Source organism: Podarcis pityusensis, assembly GCF_964106645.2.
Source record: "Podarcis pityusensis genome assembly, chromosome: 12".
NCBI classification, from domain to species: domain Eukaryota; kingdom Metazoa; phylum Chordata; class Lepidosauria; order Squamata; family Lacertidae; genus Podarcis; species Podarcis pityusensis.
Window position 1 is genome coordinate 52,435,849 of NC_138037.1, and position 23,324 is coordinate 52,459,172.

Sequence of the window (23,324 nt, forward strand, 5' to 3'; positions counted from 1 at the left end):
GGAGTCATAGAACTGGAAGGGACCCTGAGCATCATCTAGTCCAGGCATCCCCAACCTTTGGCCCTCCAGATGTTTTGGACTACAATTCCCATCATCCCTGATCACTGGTCCTGTTAGCTAGAGATCATGGGAGTTGTAGGCCAAAACACCTGGAGGGCCACAGGCTGTGGATACCTGATCTAGTCCAACCCCCTGCAATGCAGGAAAATGCAACTGTCCCATATGGGGATCAAACCTGTGACCATGGCATTATCAGCCCCACACCCTAACCAACTGAGCTATCCAGGCATGCAGGGTGTGTGTGTGCAAATCTGCTACCTGCTTCCAAGGAGTCAATTCCTTTGACCAGAGCAACAAAGATAGGCTACTCTATTTAAGAGAAACAATTGAACAAGCAACGTTAATCATCTTTATCCTAGTGGCATCATGCAAAACTGAACAAAAAATAACTTGCCACCTTGATCTTAAAAGTTTAAAATGCCTATTTCAAGAATGTCGCTGGATTTCTAATAAATTACCCCCCACTGAAAGGGCAATTACTACTGGAGTCAGGGCTGAAATCAGGGGGCAGGAGAGAAATCAGCCATGAACTTGATAAAAAGGCTCAAGCTCAGATGTGAGTCTGTACTTTTCCACTGGTTGAAAGCAACTGACCAGCTGCTTTGAAACTCCCAGTGCATCTGGGCTTGTGCAGTTGCCTGGTAACCTGTCATGTGGTACTGCACATATATTGCGTTTAAGGAGAGAGACACAGTTGCTGGCCTGGTAATCTTTGGGGACGAAGAATTTGTCAAGTATTGTATTGAAAATGCTTTGGCTTTATGCTGGATGGGAGTTGGATGTAGGTTTCGTATATTTCATTAGTCTCTTTTTAAGGTCGAAGGGCTTACCAACAGTCATTTTAACAAGTTTATGTGGGAGGTCTTTATTTGAATATACTTTAAGAATAAGGTGCAAAAGTGTTTGTAGAAATGAAGCTGAGGTTGATGACTTGCAGTTACCAATTCCTTATGTGATGCTCTGGAAAATCCTTACAGACACATCAGTCGTATGCATGTCTGCTCAGAAGTAAGTCCTGTTGAGTTCAGTGGAATTTACTCCTAGGTATGTATACACTGGGACGCGGGTGGCGCTGTGGGTTAAACCACAGAGCCTAGGACTTGCCAATCAGAAGGTTGGAGGTTCGAATCCCTGCGAAGGGGTGAGCTCCCGTTGCTCAGTCCCTGCTCCTGCCAACCTAGCAGTTCGAAAGCACGTCAAAGTGCAAGTAGATAAATAGGTACCGCTCCGGCGGAAAGGTAAACGGCGTTTCCGTGCGCTGCTCTGGTTCACCAGAAGCGGCTTAGTCATGCTGGCCACATGACCCGGAAGCTGTACGCCGGCTCCCTCGGCCAATAAAGCGAGATGAGCGCTGCGACCCCAGAGTCGGCCACAACTGGACTGAATGGTCAGGGGTCCCTTTACCTTTACCTTATGTATACACTGGATTGTAGCAAGAATGGAATTAATCTCATCATGTCTATTCTTTAGCACGTGTGCCACATGTCTTTTGGCCGTGATATTCTACTTTTGTATATTCACTCAAGTAGCTCCCACTAAACAACTTCCTATAATTGGGGGGGAAATTAATAATTCAGTTATAGCATCCTACTTTGCTTCTATCAAATGACAATGTGAACATTAATGCATTCAGTACAGATGACAAACAAGTACTTAGTAGAAGTATGAATTTTCAAAGAAAATATTTTAATGAAGCAATTAAGCATAAGCAGGAGATTACGGGAAGAAGCATGAATGGATTTATATGCAAGTTTGGGCAAGACAAAACTTCCATGAACTCTCTTATGGTTCAGACTCAAGGGCATTGTTTTAAAGCTGCCGTAGTTCAGTTAAAATGCTAACTTCCATCGGCTCCCTCTAGTGGAAAGAATACCAGTGGAAAGAATACAATAGGAAACCAATCTAGCTTAGATCTGAAGGCACTTTCACATACAGGGAAGGAGTTTCCCCCCACCAATTTTCCTTCCTTGTTCCATCCCACTATGCTTTGAGGTCAATCTTTGGGAGGGCTTTTCAGTGGACATGGAGGGTTGCCACCAGAAGGGCAGTGAAAAGAAGTCCCCTTGTACTGACAGAGGCAACCTCCTCCTAGTCTGCTTCAAAGCCTATAGATACAGTGAACAGAATTCAAGGATAAACTTCCTTCAGTTTGCAATTTTTGCTTAATTAAAGCAGGACAAGATTTCATACAGCAAGATCTAACATCTTGTTGAGTGCATTTTTTAAAAGATGCTCTTAAGTCTGAAAACTGTTTAATTGTTTGTGTCTCTATAAAAAACTAAACTCTAGTTATCCTGCATAGTAACTTCACCTTTCTTATCATTATTTTCTAATGTCACAAACTGTCTACAGACAAGGCTTCTCTCTCAATTCCCTCCGGTTAACTAGAAATGTAAGCTGAGCAGCACAACTGTAAGGAAAAAACTTTAGCATTAAATCTGAAGATCACAGTAGTCAGTAAACCAATTTCCAAGTAAATGCATTTAGGAATGGAAAGCTGGCTTTGTTAAAACACTGTAAAAAAATATCTCATATACTGACTGCAGTAATATTTTTTAAGAGGAAATATTTGCATTGTTTCTGTGTGGAAAGCGACTTAAAAATAAATAAATCTAGAGTAAGCATATATGACCAGGATTTTTGTGCTTATTTTACCTCAATCCATGGGTAGGCAAACTAAGGCCCGGGGGCCGGATCTGGCCCAATCGCCTTCTAAATCCGGCCCACGGACAGTCCGGGAATCAGCGTGTTCTTACATGAGTAGAATGTGTGCTTTTATTTAAAATGCATCTCTGGGTTATTTGTGGGGCATAGGAATTCGTTTGGGGTTTTCCCCCCAAAATATAATCCGGGTCCCTACAAGGTCTGAGGGACAGTGGACCAGCCCCCTGCTGAAAAAGTTTGCGGACCCCTGGTAGAGCATGAGACTCTTAAATCTCACAGTTGTGGGTTTGAGCCCTATGTTGGACAAAAGATTCCTGCACTGCAAGGGGGTTGGACTAGATGACCCTCATGGTGCCTTTCAAATCAGCAATTCTATGAACAATGATAACATTGTACTGAGACCAGTTTGGAATTGCTTTAAATATTATAGGAATTAACTGTGGTGTGTTATTTAAAGGATACAGGTACATTTTCTTCCATCCATATATAGCCATACCTCGGGTTACAGATGCTTCAGGTTGCGTTTTTTCGGGTTAAGGACCGCCAAAACCCAGAAGTACAGGTTTCTTCCAGGTTTTGGTGGTTGTGCATGTGTAGAAGCGCTAAATTGCGCTTTGCACATGCGCAGAAGCGCCGAATGTGTGCACACCCATGTGTGCGCAGACATACCACTGCGGGTTGCGAATGCGCATCCCGCACGGATCACGTTCGCAACCCAAGCATCCACTGTACTTTATTTGGTTCTTGAGAACATCTTTTAAGTAGATAAGCCACTTCTATGGCAAGGCAGAATAGTGTTTTAACGGTGAATGATATTGAGCAATTGGTACAATATGATAATAATTTGGCGATAGAAATCTCTTCCTTTTACTTATTTTTATCTCAACCTACAGAGCAGTTGTCAGCTAGCCAGCTGAACACGTTGCTGCACTTAGCAGAGAAAACACTCCCGGCAGCCAGCCATAAATTCCTTTCTTTATTTCCTTCTGACAAGATTACATGCAGAATAAACAAAGCGATCCGTCTCTCATGACGCGTTGCTCTGACTAGTTTCTCTTTTCCCTCTCCCTCGAGACCAACACAACCAATGGCTCAGCCCCTTCCGTTTTTCCCTGTGACGTGGATCCCCCTCTCTCTGAAGCACCCCTTCCTCCCCAGACTCACTATCCTCTTATCTGTCTTCTGAGGAGGACTCAGTACTGAGCAGTGGAGATCATTCCCTGTATCCTCTAATTCTTTCCTCCCTCGCTGACTGCAGTTCCCTGACAGCAGTTAACATTTGTTTTCATCTAAAGGAAATAAAATCACAAGGTATTTTAGCAAGATATTTGCTCTCACAGCCTAAAACTCTAGGCTGTGGGGACGAAGAAGGAAAGCTGGAGAGAAATGCATGAGAAAACAATTCCCCCACACATTATGAACCACAGCGTAACCAGCTCATGTATGATATAGATAAAAAGTAAGCAATATTTATAACCAGCTCATAACCTGCTCTAAGCAGCCTGAACCAGAACCATTCAAAATTCCTGGTTTTATCTGACATCTAAAATGCCAGAGTTACAAAAACAACAACTGTGTTCAATACAGTTATTTTTTTTAAAAAAAAACAAACCTCTTTATTGCCTTGCTCTGAACAGCAAGTTAATTTTGCCTTTACAACAAAGTCATGATTTTAACTTACAAAGTCTTTGTTAACGATGCATTTTTCCTGAAATGGAAATTTGCCTTTATATAAATGTAAAAAATAAAAATAAAAAACGCATCAGGTTTCATCAATATATTCCTACAGAAGCTTTAACAGGAAGTCTTCAATGATGACATATGACTTTATTTACACTTCTGGTCCTTCTCCTCCGGGAACCAGCTGAAAGAAAGTTCACATGAGAAGATGAAGAACTTAAGCATTTCATCTAGAAAAGTTATGTACAACCATTCTACCCTCTCTCAAGGATGGAGCTACAGAAACATGCCCAGCAAAATCAGTTCTGTTGGCCTGTCAGGCAGAGCCACTCTGACTACCCGTCTCAGGCAGTGTAGTGGAAGAAGCATTAACAAGATTCCTCCCACCAATTGCAGTCTGGCTCATACAACACACTAAGCCAAACAAGGTTCACACTTGGTTATAGCTTACAGTTACTGGGGAGAGAACTTAGCCGCAAGCTCTGGTGCAGATGGTAATCTAAACCAAATCTTGGCAGCAAAAAGGATGAAGGAGCAGCAAGGCAGCTGGGAGCTTGCCTCTGGGGACACCCCCCCCCCACGTTCTCACCAAGTCAAGGTTAGGCTTAGCATGTTGTGTGAAGCAGGCCATTGTATCAGCCACCTTGAATTTTTCAGGTCAAAAAAGATTATATACACGTGTCTGTAAATAAATTACATTAGAATAGTTTATATTCGCTTGTTTTACATTTATTGAGACCCCCCACCCAAAATAGGCCATATCTCCACCTCCCTGACTCAGAACATGCAACATCTCAGTTCTTTTTTAGGATACCACTTCAATTTTTTGGCATTTTATTGGATTCTGTTTCAGTTTCTGACAACAGTTTCTGAATTAACCAAGCTTCCACAGTTAACTAGTTTGGCCTAGTTAACAGGAATTAACTAGGGACAGAAATGTAAGACTAATTACTTACCATTGTTATGTTATTTCCATTTAGCAAAATCTGGTCTAGCTTTGTAATTCTTCGTCCTTCAGGTGTGATCTCACTGTTGAACACAAGACAAACAGAAAAAGGATACAAAACTGGAAAGTTTGATGAAAACTATTTTTCATTCAAGTCTTAATTATCTGATAAGAGACTGCTAGTCTCCGTGCCAGAGTCACCCAAATGTCCCTGAAGGGGAAAACTGGTAAGATAAATAATTGCAGCAATCCTACCTACATTGTTCTGCAATTGGTACTTTCCTAGAATAGCATGGGAAGGGAAGTTGTTGCAATTATACCCTTATACAGTAGCTAACGAGAAAAGTAAGGAATGAGTACCTCTGAAAGATGCTGCCACAGTAGACTGGGGATTTGTAGAGAGGAGCACCCCAGTGTCAGGGGGCAGGTGCCAAGAGCAGGATAATAATAACTCACACAGCATCAATGAAGTTAACTCTTTCTTCAAAGAAACAAATAGCTCAGGAGACCAGGCCTAATGAACACAAAAACTCTTCCCAGTAGATCTTGCCTCAATGAGGCAGTTGTGAGGACTGAAGGTCCCTGCCTTCCCACTGCCTAAGTCTCCACCTCCCCCTGGTTCCTTCCCAAGCAATCTGAGACTCCATTGATGTGCCTGTCTCTGCTCCACCCTCTTCATACTTCTTTTGGTCCTGGGAGACCAGGGGGGAGGGGAGCTGGTCACAACAGGAGGGCTTCTTCAGAGGTCCACCTCATCTGCTTCTTGGCCCCCCTCCTCTCCAGCCCCGATTCTGGACTGCTCTCTACCACAGGCTCTTCCTGCTCACTAAACCCTGTTACCTCTTCAACTTCCAACACCACCTCCTCTCAGTCTGCTCCCTCTTTTCCCTCTGACCCCTTATCGTAGTCCCACTACCAATTTCTGGGCTCTGAGCCTTGGGGGTTCCCCAACTGGTGCCTTGTACCACTAATATAATGCTCCACTCTCACCTTAGGAGAATTACACTCTGCTTTTTCTGAAAACTGGTGAACAGTATTACAGCATGCCTCACAAAAGTAGCTAATATTGTCAGCCTATGTGCAAGTATAGGAGAGGTCAAGAGAGCAAGTTCTGAAGAGTGAGTGAAAGTAAAGACAACTGTTGGTACAAAATGCGCTGAGATTGAAAGCCAGAAGCAGCCATACTTACAATTCTGTAACATCTTCCAATACCATGTCTGAAGCCTGATGTCAAGGAAAAAGTTAGTACAAAAGTAGTGATTCACATTTCCCCCTGCATTCATTAGATGAGCAGATATCCAAGATGGCTAACAGTGTATTTATATTATCAAGGTGTAGGTCCTGTTCATAGAATACATGGCTGTCACACAAGTGTCTCAGAGCATGTGCAACAGGTGCTAGGCTTGCAGCCTGGAAGAATGATGTACAACACAGGTAGGGAACCTGAGATCTTGTTGGACTCCAATTCCCATCAGTCCCATTCAGCATGGCCAATTGTGAGGGGTGATATAGCCCAGCAGCATCAGCAGGACAAGGATATAATACCCCATCCATTATGTACAGGCACCATCTGTCAGTACTGCAGACACAGTAATCACAGAAGCCCAGTGGCTGCAAATAAACTTGCAGTTGCAGTGCAAACCACCACCAAAGGTATGAACCTAAATGCAGATCTACTTTTATCCAATTCAAAACACCAGAACAACTCCCTTTCCAAGGGAACGTTATTTTAAACAGCTGCTTGCAAAAAAACCCAACAACAACGCACACACACATCCCAAAAAGCAAACTGTGAAAAGCCTCCACATTATTCCCTGTAAAGGATACTGACAAAGTCATCAAATCCTAGGAGTGTGCCAACAATTTCTTTATCACTTTTCATCACGATGTGAATTCGTGAGCCTATGCACTTGTCCACCAGCTCTGTTAATCAGAAAAAGCATTTAATTAGTAGTTACTAACGTATGTACAAATGTATGAGCACTGTCTCTTTCTTCAAGATGTGTTTTCAGTTACCAAGGATTTTAAACATACTTCATTTACAAAACAGTCTGTATCCAAAACTAAAAACAATCTTAATAGCAGGGGTCACTAGCATATTACATCATTAAATAAATCCAGTGGGTCAATTAAATAATCCCAAAGTTCAAAAGATGCAGTTGGGAGCGGATTATGATCATATACATAATAAAAAGATTGCTAGAGCCTCAAATTTTAATGTGATTTCAGTCCTGAACCTTTCCTGCTTTTCAGAAACTAGCATTTAGGAGCATTGTTGGCTGCAGCTGTGAAGGCAGAGCACAGCCACTGCATTTAGTAGCCACTGCTAGGCTTATTATCCTCCGTGAATCTGTCCAATCCTCTTTAGAAGCCGTTCAAGTTGTGGGCCACCGCTGCCTCCTGTGGAAGCGAGTTCCACAGTTGAACTAACTGCACTGCGTGGAGAAACGCTTCCTTTTATCCATCCCGAATCTTCCATTCGGTTTCATTGGATGCCCATGAATTCTGGTGCCATGAGAGGGAAAGAACCCTCCTCTCCATGCATGTAACTTTGCCCCAGGTATGTGGCCATGATGCCACAGGTACAAATGCTGCACTTGCCCCCCACACCTCCTCTCATCTCCCTCATACTCCCCCCTCTCTCCCCCACCCCATTTCCCCCTCCCCTCCCCCTCCCTGTCCCACCCCATTTCCCCCTCCCCTCCCCCTCCCTGTCCCACCCCATTTCCCCTCTCTCCCCCACCCCATTTCCCCCTCCCTCAGCCCACTCCATTTCACCTCCCCCACCTCATTTCTCCCTCTCCCCCACCCCATTTCCCCCCCTCTCCCTCACCCCATTTCCCCTCCCCCATCCCATTTTTCCCCCTCCCTCACCCCATTTCCCCTCCCCCACCCTGCCCCAACCCATTTCTCCCCCCTCTCCCCCACCCCGTTTCCCCCCTCTCCCTCACCCCATTTTCCCCTCCCCTCCCCCTCCCTGTCCCACCCCATTTCCCCCTCCCTCAGCCCACTCCATTTCACCTCCCCCACCTCATTTCTCCCTCTCCACCCCATTTCCCCCCTCTCCCTCACCCCATTTCCCCTCCCCCACCCCATTTCCCCCCTCTCCCTCACCCCATTTCTCCTTCCCCACCCCATTTCCCCCCTCTCCCTCACCCCATTTCCCCCCTCCACCCTGCCCCAACCCATTTCTCCCCCCTCTCCCCCACCCCATTTCCCCCCTCTCCCCCACCCCGTTTCCCCCCTCTCCCCCACCCCATTTCCCCTCCCCCTCCCCCTCTCTCTTTATCCCTCTCCCCCGGCTACACCGCTCAGAGACGAGCGCCCGCCATTCAATTACCAAGAGGCAGAAGCTGAGACGGGTTGGTAGTCGCGTTGGCCGCCATTTTGCCGCGAGGCCTGACTAATCGAGTTCGCCGTCCTCTTATTGCTCACTGGTTTAAAAAATAAATAAATAAATGCCGGGGGAGGCGGGCTCTTGCGTCCCCGGCCACTCAGAACAGAGCCGACTGTTCTAGTTTGAGCAGACTCAGCGAATCGATAAGAGCAATCGAACTAGGAAAGCCCTCGAAAAGGAGTCCCAGCGCAAGTCGAGGCCGAGGGGCACGTGACGACCGAGCGCTAACTTTAAAAGCTAAGCCCTACTCTGGTTTGTTTCTTTTTTTAAAGCGTACCTTGCTTTATATCCGAAACGCATCTCCTGGAACTCTTTTTATTGCCTCCAAAGACCTAAAGGCGGGCTGTGAGTGGTAAAGGAGAAGGCACTCTGTGCATGCTCAAGGGTATCTTTTCGCCCACCTGTTCCTAGATTGGACCCTGGTATGGAAAATCTCGGGCGCTTGGATTTTGGCCGAAGGAGGACTCGAAAGGCCGGAGTTCTGAAAATGCTCCAAGGGTTGCATCCCTTTAAAGGTTGCGTTTTATAGGTTGCGTTATCCACCCGTTTTTTAAAAGTGCAGCATGTCAAAAAGATGGATTTTAGCTCGTCGTTTTGTGTTCTAACCTTGGAGATTAGTAAAGCATTCAGTACCCACCCAATTCCTGTACCTGCCCTTTCTAAATACAACAAATAGCATTTGCAATGAGAGGTTTCCCAAACAAGCTAAAAGGCCACAGGCTTTGCTATGTATGATTTATAGTCAGGGTCAAGCCTGCATTCTTGCCTGCTCCCCACTTCCACACTTAGAAGACTACTGCGGGCGAGCAGTCAGGCCATGGGATGTATGTGTATATATTGTCATATGCACTACAGCAGGCTTTCCCAAACTTGGGTCTCCAGCTGTTTTTGAACTACAATGCCCACCGTACCTAGCTAGCAGGACCAGGCATTATGGGAATTGTAGTCCAAAAACATCTGGCGACCCAAGTTGGGAAATCCTGCGCTAGGGTGATGACACTACAACTAGTGTAAATGAGCTCTTGTCTGGTTCTTATTTTTTTACTATGGGTACCAACTGATGTTGGTACATATCCCCCAGATATACCTATGTTGCTGGTAAATTGACAGCTTTTAATCCATAGTACCAAAGTGGACAAGTTTTCTAGTGCTCTATGTAATAATGCGTGCCTTGTAAGCAGTATCATACAACTGGCTTCTTCAAGCCACTTTCTTTCTATGCCAGTTATAGGGGCTAACTTTTAATGTAACATTAAACAAGTGTGCTGATTTTCATTGGCCAGAAGTCACAAGTTCCAGACTTGTGCCCTGGTCTGTGCTATAACCATACACTTAATGGTCCCCACCCACCAAATTTATCCACTGAGAGAGGAAAGAGAATCAGTTAACTTAATTGAAGGGAGGCAAATGATGGAAAGCAAAGCACAAGCCCAGCCTCCTAACCACCGCAACCTCTTGATTGTGTATGTGGCGAGAGAACCCACAAAGGCACTGCAGTTGTCTATAGTAGTAGTAGTAGTGGTAGTATGTAGTAATAATAATATTTTTTATATGCCGCCCATCCAACTGAGTTGCCCCAGCCATTCTGGGTAGCTTCCAGCAAATTAAAACATCAAACACAGTAAAACATCAAACATTAAGAACTTCCCTGTGCAGGGCTGCCTACAGGGATTCCCACATGGCAGGGATGATGTTGCCAGCCTTCATGTCATGTTTGCAGACATCTTTGTAATGCAGAGTTGGTCAGCCAGCTCTCCAATAGGAACATGTTCACATGTTCATTCTGTGGATATGACCAAGCCAGCATAGATGTTGCTGAGACAGGACTGTGAACATGCTGGGAATGTGGACTTGGGAGAGAGACTTTGTCCAAAGCTCTGTCCTGCCACATGATACCCATAACTCTGGCTGTTGTGGTAAATCTTCCCATTTCGCAAGCTGCCTTGAGCACTATGGACAGGTGGCATACATGAAGATGACGATATTGGCCAGTGTGGCATAGTGGTTGAGACTGAGTCCCTACTCAGCCATGAAGCTCCCTGGGTGACCCTGGGTTGACCACTATCACTCAGCCTAACTTTCCTCACAGGGTTGCAGGAATGCCAGCTTGGCCCTGCGACCGTGGGTCCCCGTGGCCGTGGGTGCCATGCAACGTTGTGCATGGCCCTGGCACCCAAATCTGTGGGTGCCTTTCAGAATTCCTGGAGGGAAGGAGGGAAGTCCTAAGATTCAAAAGAATCTTGTTTTATTTGCAGTGTTTTCAAGAATGTTAATTGTGTGATTGATTTTGTAAAACGAAATAAAATTATTTAAAAAAGAAAAAAGAAATCCGTGGGTGCCTGGCACCTTCATGGGAAATTTTGTGGGTGCTCCAGGGCCCTGGCACCTATGCAGGGTTGCTACTGCGAGGACAACAACATGGGGAGGGGGAGAACCACATGATCCTTGGCAGAAAAAAAGGCGATGTACAATCGTGATAGAGAAAGAAATGCGCAAGCCTCTGGGGCTACTTCAAGCAAACAGTTTAATTTGTCTGCGCCTAAATGATGTCGAGCGTCAGAACCACTTGGCCACAATAAGGAAATTTTGCCCATGGTATGACTATTTTCCACCTTCCCATTTCGCCCATCTGGCACCCTATCTGCATAACCTAGCAATTCTAAAATATAGACATGCTTTTACTCTTACAAGATTGAATGTCTTGCCCTCGGGTGTACTCAAGGGACGGTTCCAACAGTTTCCACACAGAAAACGCTTATGTCCCCATGGAGATGGCAGTACCGAATCGGTGGCGCATGCCCTTCTGGCTTGCACTCTTTATAAAGACTTGAGGAATGAGGTTATCGCCCCTCTTTTATTGTCCATTCCGGGTCGCCCAACCACTGCCCCAGTGTCCTTTCTCTTGGCAGATCAAGATGACAGCAAAGGTTGCCAGGTTTTTAGCTGGGGCAATCAGAATCAGGTCCACCATTTGACTGCTGATTCAGGACCCTAAAGTCCTTATATAATCGACTTTTTATTTCTGTCATTTGCATATTGTTGTTTTGCTAATAAAGATTTATTCATTTATTCTCTCAGGACCCTAAAGTCCTTATATAATCGACTTTTTATTTCTGTCATTTGCATATTGTTGTTTTGCTAATAAAGATTTATTCATTTATTCTCTCTTTCCTCTGAGACTACACTGGGCTCCCCTGAGGTTTGGGGGGGGGGCTCGGTCTGGCATTCTCCGACGGGCTGCACCTTTAAGAACAGAGCCCTGGCCGCCGGTTGCCAGGAGGAACCATCCTGAGGTAACCGGGGAAGGCGGCCGCCCTGTTTTGGCAGCTTCCCTTCGGCTCCCCGCAGCAGCCGCCGCCGCCGCCGCCTCTTCCTCCTCCTGCTCCGGCCTCGCGCGCCCTGGCTCCCGCGCGCCATTGAGGCCTCGCTCTCCCCTCCGCGGGGCCCGGCGCCTCTCTCCCCCGGCGGCCGCTACGGGGCGTGCTCGGCGGCCAGGGAGCATGCTCAGAGGACGGGCGCCGGCGGGCTGGGGAGGCCGGCCGCGGAAGGAAGCGGCGCCCGTAGCCCGCCGGTAAACAACCTCCTCCTCCGGCGGCGGCGGCGGCGGCGCTGCTGCTGCTCCCGGTCTCCTTCATGGAGCGAAGGGGCAGCTCCAAGGGCGACCTGCACCCCCGCGGCTCCCGGGGGCCCGTGCTGCACATCGCGGTGGTCGGCTTCCACCACAAGAAGGGCTGCCAGGTGAGGAGGGCTCTCCTTCTTCTCCTCCGCTTCCCTCTCCTTCCCTTAAGCCTCGTCACCCGAGGTTCCCCCCTTTCACGCGTGAGAAGCCTAGACTTGGAAGGGGATCCCAAGATTCATCTATTTTTTTTTCCTAAAATAATATTTATTAAAATTTCACAAGAAAAAAAGAAAATCACATTAATAAAGAAAAAATTAACAATAAAAAGAAAAAATACAAGGTAAAAAAGAAAAAAAACAATTAAAGACAATTTCCTCTTTTCCTCAGTTCTTTTACATTTACTTGTTTCTCGGACCTCCTCTTACCTCCCTCTTTTGTATTCTAATTAGATATGTTAGTCCAACAGTTGCTTTCCCTCCTTTTTAATCCTAATCTTTAATCTTGATATAATATAGCTTTAAATTTTAGATTTTACATATTAAAACCAATTTTTGCATATTCTTTTAGCCTGTACAGCTAGAAAATCCTTAACTTCAATCCAACATCATTCTAACATTCATTAATTTTGCAGTATTTCTGTAAATAGTCTTTGAATTTCTTCCAGTCTTCTTCCACCGACTCTTCTCCCTGGTCACGGATTCTGCCAGTCATTTCCGCCAATTCCATGTAGTCCATCATTTTCATCTGCCATTCCTCCAGTGTGGGTAGATCTCGTGTCTTCCAATACTTTGCAATGAGTATTCTTGCTGCTGTTGTAGCATACATAAAGAAAGTTCTATCCTTTTTTAACACCGATTGGCCGACTATGCCCAGGAGAAAGGCCTCTGGTTTCTTCAGATCCCAAGAGTCATCTAGACCGACCCCTTGCAGTGCACGGATCCTGCCCACAGCCGCCCTGCTGCGTGGGCTCCAACCACCAACCTTCTGGTTATATCAGCCAGAAGGAGAACAATCGTGGAGGTGCCTTTTCGCCTTGGGCAAAGCGAGTTTTTTTTTCTGTTTTTTGTTAAAACCGCTCAGTTAATTTATTTATATTGTGAATAATTTGCACACCGCTTGATGGTTCCCCCACCCCACAAAAAAACCCCACACATAACAACACCTCCAACGCAAAAACCCTCAAAGAGGAGGGTTTCTGTTGTTCGCCCAGGCTGCTCCTGTTTACACCTGCTTGCATGTAACACAGCCTCAAAAGGGAAATGTGCATTACAGCAGCATCCTTGATTTGATTCGACTTTGCATGTTATGCTGCGAAGCGTCCTGAGATCATCGGATGAAGGGCGGTATGCAAATTGAACAAATAATAAAAGAAAGAAATAGTAATAATAATAATAATAATAACAACCATCTTGCAATACTTTGATTACAGGGAACGAAACAGTAGAGCGATCAGCTCCAATCTTTCAGCTCCTTGTTGGCTGTGGAGTGCAGATTTTAGTTTACTTGTTTGAGGAAGGATAGCTACCATCAGTCTGTAACAGAGCATGAGACTCTACATCTCAGGGTTGCGGGTTCAGTCCCACACTGGGCGAAAGATTCTTGCATTGCAGGGAGTTGGATTAGATGGGCTTCAAGGTCCTTTCCAATTTTACAATTCTATCATTCTGTGAAATAATCCTAAACATACTTACTAGCTATAGGACTCGCCATGCAGTCCTGTGCATGGAGGTAAGTAAAATGAGGTCTGGGCTCACCTCTGTGGCGTTAGACACATATGCCGGCAGAATTATCTTTGTACTTGCTTGTGGAAGGCATTAAATAAGGGAATGGGGCAGTGAAAGGGACTTTAAAGGGTTGCCATCTGAAATGAATGCTCTTGAAAGCATGCTCTCCTGTCACAGAGCCCTCTCTGCTGCTGAAGTTAGACAAGATGAGCTTTGACCAGGGTGGATTTGATATAAATGATACCGATTTAAATCATGATTTAAATCACTAGTCAGTAAGACTTGATTTAAATCATTTTTTTTACAGAAAGACTCATTCTTGTTGGTATAATCTTAATATTTACAACCAGATGAAGGTTTCATTTTTGGAATAATAAATTTTCAGAGTAGTTTTTACAGTTATATCAAAAATTACTGATTTGGTTATACTATTAGAAATACATAGACAGATAATTATGAAATTATTGTGAGGTTTAATAAGTTAACTGTTTATAGTTGGACAACTTTTCTGCTGTACTTTATTGGAAGGAGAAAAATAATATTTAACTAAAAGAATAACATTATAGCATATGTATCCATGTTTGTTAACTGATGTGGTTAAACGGTTTTGGGTTTTTTAAAAGAAACTTAGACTGAGTTTTAGCACACATGAAAAACTTAAAACAAATCCTTATTTCCTGATTTGGACTATAATGTAACTTAAATAGAAAACTATCTTTAGAAAGATTTTTCCTCTAAAAGCATTTTATTTTTAAAATCCCATTTAAATTTTAAAAAAATTGATTTTTATTTTTATTTTATTTTTAAAAACCATTGCTTTTTATCCACCCTGGCTTTTCAGACACATTTCCCTCTTGTCCAGTACCCTGTTTCCAGCAGTGGCCCATCAGAATTTTTTTTAAGTCCACAAGTAGGACAAATTTTGTTAGTGCCTGCACGGAGTGCATATAGATATATATAATTATTATTATTGTGCCTAAAAGTGGCCATAAAACCTGAGTAACAAGTGAAAGAGTGTGATACTAGCTCAGCATGGCATCAGGTGAAGAGTTACAACAGAGGCTTATTCTTTTCAGTCATAGAATATTTTATTGTTCTCTCCCCCCCCCCCCCCGCTTAACTTGCAATATTTAACCTGCAAATAAAAAAGTACATTTCTTGAGCTGCAATACATTTGTGACATACTATGAGACTCAGGTATGGCCTTTTATGATGAAGCACATTTCTATGGCTAAGATCCTATACCTTGGAAGTACCGTATGTGCTTTGAATTCAAGAGAGCTTCCTTCAAGCTAGACATGTATAGAACTTAAGTGTAATAAATATGTGTATGTGTGATTTAAGGCTGTTTCTTTTCCATGCTTTATGAATAGACTATGTCATTTTTTGTTTGACCTTGTTTAAATAATATATTGTGCTTTGTGGGTGAGGCTGTGATTACTTTGTCTGGCATCAACGGAACTTAGTTTGTAAAGAAGGAATGACTCGATTTGTCAGCTGTAGTTAATACGCCGCATTTATACACGGGAACATTTACTCAGTTAGAAAAAAGATTTTCTCAGGTTTCAGACTCAAAAGGTTGTATGTTTAGCAGAAGGTGCCAAATTTCAGGTAGATCTGAAGAGAAGTGGCAGAACAAGTTGTGAGTATTATCAGGTAAAGGTATCTGGCAACTTAGCCGTTTTAAATGTAAAATAATGATTATGAATGGACAAAGACAGAAAATGGATTGTGAAAAACATGTTGCTAAACTTCATAGTCCTGAGCACATTGACTAGGGAGTAAAATTCACTACTGAACTCAGTGGGAGTTGTTTATGGGTAAACTTGCCTGGGATTTGGTCACAGGCTGGCTGATTCTTTGTGTGTGTGTATTAATTCAATTGCTACATTCCTTTTGTGTATTCTTATGTTAAGTTCACTCAGACTTGTGTAACATTCTTCCTGGTGGGCACTTAATTGACTGACAAAAGTTGGCACAGTTTGATCATGTTTTATAGACATTTCTTGGGAAACGAGTTTTCTCCCACCTGCTTCAACAGTAAGAGTTGTTCAGCCATGGAACAGACTCCCTTGGACTTTCCTTCCTTGGAGGTGTTTAAGCAGAGGTTGGACGGCCATCTGTCATGTATGCTTTGAATTGAGATTCCTGCATGGCAAGGGGTTGGTCTAGGTCGGATGATCCCTTCCAGCTATACAATACAATGATTCTGTTCTGGGAACACTGTTTCTTACTCAGTGGAGACCCCTGTACTGTGTCTAAGAAGGCAGTTCTCAGAAACTGACCTAACTGTTTGATGCAGCCAGCCAAGCGATGGTTGCCTTTCAGATTTGTTTGTTGTTGTTGTTTAGTTGTTTAGTTGTGTCTGACTCTTCGTGACCCCATGGACCAGAGCACACCAGGCACTCCTGTCTTCCACTGCCTCCCGCAGTTTGGTCAAACTCATGTTAGTAGCTTCGAGAACACTGTCGAACCATCTCGTCCTCTCTCGTCCCCTTCTCCTTGTGCCCTCCATCTTTCCCAACAACAGGGTCTTTTCCAGGTAGTCTTCTCTTCTCATGAGGTGACCAAAGTATTGGAGCCTCACCTTCACGATCTGTCCTTCCAGTGAGCACTCGGGGCTGATTTCCTTCAGAATGGAGAGGTTTGATCTTCTTGCAGTCCATGGAACTCTCAAGAGTCACCTCCAGCACCATAATTCAAAAGCATCAATTCTTCGGCGATCAGCCTTCTTGGTACTAATTATTAAATTCTGCTGCCTTTTCCCGCCCGTCACACAGATTGTAACTTTCCAGGCAGTTATTGTCTCTCAAAGCAGCACACAGAATAGAAGGAGAAAAGGAGACAGGCCTTTCCTTTAGGCTTACAAACTAAAAAAAGACAAGGCCCGTAAGGAAAAGGGAGTAGAGAGGAAAAGGGCAGAAGAGAGATCAGTTCATCAAGACCAAAACAAGGCAGTGATCTATAAGAGAGCATATATATCCTGTTTGGGCAAGCTGATTGTCCCTTAGTGCTGGTATTGCTTGAATAGTGATGGGCTCTTGTTCCTTTGACTGATGGATGGGGCCAGAGAGTCCTTTCCCCCCATGTATCTGCACTCCCAGGATAACAGACAGCTGCAGCTAAGTGGTCTTTCAGGCATGAAAGAGAAGAAAAGTGATCTTCCTGCTAGTGTTCCTTCTGTGCTGATGGGTGGAGCGAGTTGGTGTCCTTCTTGCCTTTATGCTATTCCTGAGAGGCATTGGGTAGGGGAGCTTTCCGTGGCCCTAGCGCCCCTAGCTGATGGCAGAAGTTAGAGTCCTGTTCCAATACTTTTTCTTCAGTCCTGTTCCAATACTTTTTCTAGGAAGGCAGTTGAGCCAGAAACTGACAACAGTACCTGACGGTTTGGCATGATAAGTCACATGATGGTTGCTTTTCAGAGGGACCATTTGTTACTGATTAAATTATACTGCCCTTTCCCATCCAATACATAGGTTATTACCTTTTTGATAGCTTTCCCTTCCTGAGTCCTGGATAGCTCAGTTGGTTAGAGTGTGGTGCTGATGATGCCAAGTTTGCAGGTTCAATCCTTGTATGGGGCAGCTGCATATTATTGCATTCCAGGGGGTTGGACTAGATGATCCTCAGGGTCCCTTCCAGCTCTACAGTTCTATGATTCCAAAAAACTATATGCCACCAATGGTGCTTTATGTTTATATTTCCCAAATAGCAGCCCTTCTGCCACAGGACAAATAATTCTTTGAAACTGAAAGGAATATCAAATGCTGTTTGTTATACACACTATTTTTCAAAAAGCGAGAAATCCCACAGGGTATACCTCGGGTGTGTCTAAAGTAGCCTTTTAACTCACGGGTAATTGAACTATCATTAGCTGTCTTGCTTCCTCACACTTATAAGACCAATTATATTTCTGCTCTGTAACTGGTTTGTGGCAACTATTTCCCCAGATGTGGTAGGAACTTGGAGGTTACTATAATATGTTTGCCATAATTCTTAACACACATTGTTTAATGTTTTCACTTTTCTTTTCTGCTCCATCACACAATTTCCCTAAAGATGAAAAGGTTACTTGTTTTATAAGCAATTCTGGACAACATTCCTTGAGAACAAAAATATATAATATATTGTTTGCCAAAGCTCCAGTTTGAACTCATGTTCAGCAACAAGCTTGATTCTGCAATTGGTTGAGCACCTTTTTGGCCTGTGGGTACCTTGTCATTTGTGATAATTAGCCTTAGCTAGAGCTAGCATAATCATAATCTTTCTTCCTCATCATTTCAAATATAAGCATAATGTGTAAATAAGCCATAATAGACTTCACTTTTTTAAAAAGGTAAAGGACCCCTGACAGTTAAGTCCAGTTGCAGACCACTCTCAGGTTGTGGTGCTCATCTCGATTTACAGGCCGAGGGAGCCGACATTAGTCCGCAGACAGTTTTTCTGGGTCATGTGACCAGCATGACTAAGCCGCTTCTGGCACAACGGAACACCGAAACCAGAGCAGCACATGGAAATGCCGTTTACCTTCCTGCCAGAGCAGTACCTATTTATCTACTTGCACTTTTTGGCATGCTTTTGAACTGCTAGGTTGGCAGGAGCTAGGACCAAGCAACAGGAGCTCACCCCGTCGCAGGGATTCGAACCACCGATCTTCTGATCAGCAAGCCCAAGAGGCTCAGTTGTTTAGACCACAGCGCCACCCGCATCCCACTAGACTTCACTTAACTTGTTATAAATCTCATCTTTTTTCTGGGCGAGGGGGGAGAGTACACAAGGTGGCTTATGTAATTCCAAAATAAAACAAACTGATAAGTAAACATAAGAAACCTTTTTAAACAGCAGCAGAAGTATTAACATGTCTCTCTCCTGTGTACCCATTTGTACAAAGAAAAACCTCAAAAGTTAAGCAAAAAAACTGGGCATGCTCACAGCAAACTGTGCCTTCAGTTTGATTCAATCCTGACAAGACAGAAAAATGGTCATATAATTAGGCTTCAGTCATTTCTGGGGCATGGGAAGCGGGTGGCGCTGTGGGTAAAACCTCAGTGCCTAGGACTTGCCGATCGCATGCTCGGCGGTTCGAATCCCCGCGGCGGGGTGAGCTCCCGTCGTTCGGTCCCAGCTCCTGCCCACCTAGCAGTTCGAAAGCACTCTTAAGTGCAAGTAGATAAATAGGGACCACTTTATAGCGGGAAGGTAAACGGCGTTTCCGTGTGCTGCGCTGGTGCTGGCTCGCCAGCTGCAGCTTCGTCACGCTGGCCACGTGACCCGGAAGTGTCTTCGGACAGCGCCGGCTCACAGCCTATAGAGCGAGATGAGCACGCAACCCCAGAGTCGGACACGACTGGCCCGTACGGGCAGGGGTACCTTTACCTACCTTTACCGTTTCTGGGGCATTCTTGAGTTCTGTATTCCATGGGTTACTGTCCCTGCTATGAATTAGAAATTTGTTCCTGACACAACATGGAATAAAGTTCTTACCCGATGACTGGCAAATTGCTCCAATTTGAGTGAAGTGTCATAATTTCTGCTCCGATGCCTACCTTGTGACACTGATGTTTCCCATTCAGATAACGGCCTTTTGTGAATATGCCATAAGGAAGAAAGAGGTCATCTGCTTTTGAAATTGGATTAGGGAGATCTGTGGTAGAATCTTATATTAGCTGAATTTGCATTCCTTGATGAGCTTTTTGTATTGAAGCTATTATCATTGAATGATGATTCTGCAAAGAACTAGGGCTTTTCACCTTGAACCCATTTATTTCCCCAAATTAGATTTCCTGAAAACAGGGCTGTTCTATACTTGCATTACTCTGTGGTTTAAAAAATAAAATATAGTTCTTAATTGTGTTATTTTAGTGAATAAAAAAGTTACTTTTTGTGTACTGTACTGAGGTTCATTTTTAAAAGAATGACAAAGCTATATCTTTATGAAATTTTAGGTGGAATTTAGAGGCAACAAACAGGAAAGGATTTTGGGAAGAGCATAGGCAGCCTACATCTTGTGGACCTTCTTACACTAGCGGGGTCTGATGAACAGACAAGAGTTTTTTGCACGCAGAGTCTAGTTCATTAATTTCAGTGTCATGTTATTTTGTGTGTGTAAGAGCCTGACAGAACTTGGACTTTGACCACACCTTAACATGGCAATAATTCCCTAAATTGGTCTTACTTAAAAATATTAAACTACTTCACCACCTTTTGGAGGATTTTGCTTTTTTAAAGTGGAGGGGAAGGAGATGGTCTGTATTTCAACCCCACTTCTGCTCCTAGGAATTAAAATTCACAATCTAAAATGTTCCATTAGTGAGTACGAAGGGCAACACCATGGGAGGAACCCCCCTTGCTATTTTGAGAAATAAACTGCATTTGCACAATATTTGCCATTTAATATATGCTGTAATGTGTCTTAATGAATTTGATCTCTTCACTAATACCACTGTTTTGTTTTGTTATCACTGAATTTCATTCTGTGCATTTTATAGATGTTCCTATGTTCTAGCTTTCAACAAGTTTGAAGTTGTTGTGAGCGCTTCATTAGCTGGCAATCTCTTGAGAGGGATATGTACAATAAGCAAAGGTTTATGGAGGATTGTCAGATGGTTTGTTTTACATATTGATGCAAAGCACATTCATACTTAGAATTTTCCTTAGAGAAGAGATGCCCAATGTGTTGGTATCCATTATCCCTAATGTCTTACACTTTCACGCTTGTTTGTTTTTCATGTTGACTGGATTGATGGGAACAATGATTTGTTTTAGGGAAAAGAAGCACAAAGGGGTTGCTTACCCATTTTTCACTTAGATATCAGGTTACTGGCTGCTGGGTTTGATGGGTCAGTCTTCTCTTCCCATGTAGCAATTCACTGAACATAACATGCCTGTTTGCAGGTTGAGTTCTCCTACCCTCCCCTAATCCCAGGAGAAGGCCACGACAATCACAGTTTGCCAGAGGAATGGAAATACTTGCCTTTCCTAGCATTGCCGGATGGGGCTCACAACTATCAAGAAGGTAAGGAGTCATTTGGGATGGTTCTGCCCAATGTTGTGTTACATGAACAAGCACAGAACTGGGCACTGTCTGGAGTTTTCAGCACCCTGAAAATCTCAGCATTTTTATTTTATTTTATAGAAACCAGGTTTCTAGCCCCTGCGGCTGCAAAGGTAAGGCGCAAAATATTCCGCCGAGAAGAAATTAGGCAAGGCAACAGACATACGCAAATTTGGTACATAGACTAGTGGGCACACACTAACTAGTTAATGTTTACCTGCTTCTTACTGCACCAAGTGAAACATTCCTAGATGTCGCAGCCCCAAATGCAAAGGCAAAACACAGCTGCAGGCCAATCTGTTCCTATGGCAACAAGGCATTAGTGCATAGTTTTGGTAAAAGCAAAAGTAATGGTTACAAAGCTATCATAGCAACAAGGCAATCAGACCTGTTCAGTTGAGAGCATTCCCCTGGGTATCTCTGCTCTGGCTGTAAAGTGTAAGACAGCTGTTCTTAGAGCAAGTGCTTTCTTATTGTAAGGCTGCCATTCAAGCTTGATGCTCTTTGCCGATTAATACTGACAATTTAAAACAAAAAATCCAGTTGATCACAAGAAGCTTGATTTTATATCTGTAGAACGTTGGTCAGCAGCCTTTTTCTTCATTTGAAGTGGGAGTGAGAGATGGTGGACAGGAGCCCCACCCTGGCCAGCTCTTAAAGTAGCTGACAAGCAAGTTATTAGCAAACATTTCTCTGTACCTTTTTTGCCTCGGATTTGGCAGGAAACATGCTTTAAGGTGCCAGATTTGGCTTATCCTTATGCACTTCTGACAGTAAAGGCTCCAACACTGATTAGTTTGCAGAAGGTGGGGCTTGGAATGTTCACTTAAACAGGAAACTTAAATTGTTTGCTGTCCATCTTCTGCGAGGAAAGCAAATTTCAGTCTGGCTGGGATTAAAACCTGACATATGGGTGGCTGTGGCAGATTGGGAAATCCTGGGAGGGAGTGAAGGCAAAGTGACTGAAGGAAGGATGCATGGGTCCAAGCGGTTTTCCCCAGGAAAACCTCTTTACTGCTGAATCAGAGCACACAGAAGTCTGCGAAAACTCTATTGACATTTGCTCCGATTCAGTGCTGAAGAGCAGGTATTTCTGGGGGAAGTGGAAGTGTGGATGAGCCCTTAGAAAGAGAAACCCTGGGGAGAAGATTAGGTAGAGGCAGTGTAGAATGACAAGAAACAGCTGATGAGGCTCTCCTTTGGGCAGGGCTGGAGAGATTGGCTGGTCAACAAACAGAGTGATTAAAGAAAGTTCAGTAAAGTAAGCAGCATAATGAAAAGCTGGAAGCCAAGGAAACCATGGGTGGTGGAGGTGTGAAGTTGAGGAATGGCCAAAAAAGGTAGGCCTCAGGAAAAACTTAGGGCTTAGAAACTGGAGTAGTTCTCCTTACCAGCCAGAAGGAAATAAACCAAGAAAGGAGAGAGACAAAGAGACTCATTGACAGAATTTGGATCACAGGCTGACAGAAAAGCCGCTGGTTGTGGTTTCTGCTGTCATTGCAGCATTGTGACCCGGCGATTCTGAGAGGGTGTCAAGAGTCAAGGAACGGTGGTGGTGCCAAGTTTCACCTGCAGATTTCAACTAACCAGCCAGTTCTTGGGCAGCAGGTTTATAGTTCCCTGGAATGGGATAGGGAGCAGCAGCTGCAAGATACAGTTCCTTATCGCTGCTGACTGAGGTGCACTCCTGGCTGTTACAAAAAGATCCATTGATGGATGAGCAAAATTAATTTCCCCCAGGGCAGTAAAATAGCTTGGGCAGGCTCTGCATGGTAATGTAAAATACTCCTGTAGACCCATGTTCTACCCATTATTCCACACCATAGTGTTTTAGTTTTTCCTGGACATGTTAGGCTAGCTACCAAATTGGCTCTCAGGGTGATACTGAGCAGGATAACGCTGTAGAAACTTCATACCTCTATGTGATACCTTTAGTGAATGGTAAGACCATTTCGTTCCTCTTTCAGACACTGTGTTTTTTCACTTGCCACCAAGAAGCGGAGATCGAAGTACAGTCTATGGTGTCTCATGCTACAGGCAGATTGAAGCTAAGGTAATTATATTGCTATTGTGTGAACATTAAAAGAAAAAAGGTCTTGTGCAGGAACTTAGGTAGCTTCTCCAGTTTGGCATCCTCCAAATTTGACCATTTGTACAAAGTACTGGTGCAGATATTGGTA

At 44.0% G+C, this 23,324-nt stretch overlaps 2 protein-coding genes across 4 annotated transcripts in view; one reads left to right on the forward strand and one right to left on the reverse strand.

Moving 5' to 3' along the window:
* Nucleotides 1-1,725: 1,725 nt before the first annotated feature.
* Nucleotides 1,726-8,836, reverse strand: LSM5 (LSM5 homolog, U6 small nuclear RNA and mRNA degradation associated). Of its 2 annotated transcripts, XM_080975330.1 has the most exons (5): nucleotides 8,691-8,836; nucleotides 7,178-7,273; nucleotides 6,540-6,567; nucleotides 5,361-5,433; nucleotides 1,726-4,588 (listed from the first exon to the last, which is right to left on the reverse strand). In XM_080975330.1, exons 1-5 carry the CDS (start codon nucleotides 8,734-8,736, stop codon nucleotides 4,556-4,558), a joined length of 276 nt encoding a protein of 91 aa, XP_080831456.1. In that variant the 5' UTR covers nucleotides 8,737-8,836; the 3' UTR covers nucleotides 1,726-4,555. The 2 variants fall into 2 exon arrangements, with proteins under 2 accessions (XP_080831456.1, XP_080831457.1); XM_080975331.1 differs by lacking the exons at nucleotides 1,726-4,588; nucleotides 5,361-5,433 and having other exon boundaries at nucleotides 5,440-6,574.
* A 3,405-nt stretch (nucleotides 8,837-12,241) lies between these two features.
* AVL9 (AVL9 cell migration associated) overlaps nucleotides 12,242-23,324 on the forward strand; it is a 38,626-nt gene continuing 27,543 nt past the window's right edge. For both annotated transcript variants that reach the window (XR_013978375.1, XM_080975873.1), the window contains exons 1-3: nucleotides 12,242-12,485; nucleotides 20,985-21,105; nucleotides 23,112-23,197. Coding sequence is in view for 1 of the 2 variants with exons in the window: in XM_080975873.1 (XP_080831999.1) it covers nucleotides 12,381-12,485; nucleotides 20,985-21,105; nucleotides 23,112-23,197 (312 nt within the window). In the remaining variant the exon portion in view is untranslated. The remainder of the gene's footprint in view (nucleotides 12,486-20,984; nucleotides 21,106-23,111; nucleotides 23,198-23,324) is intronic.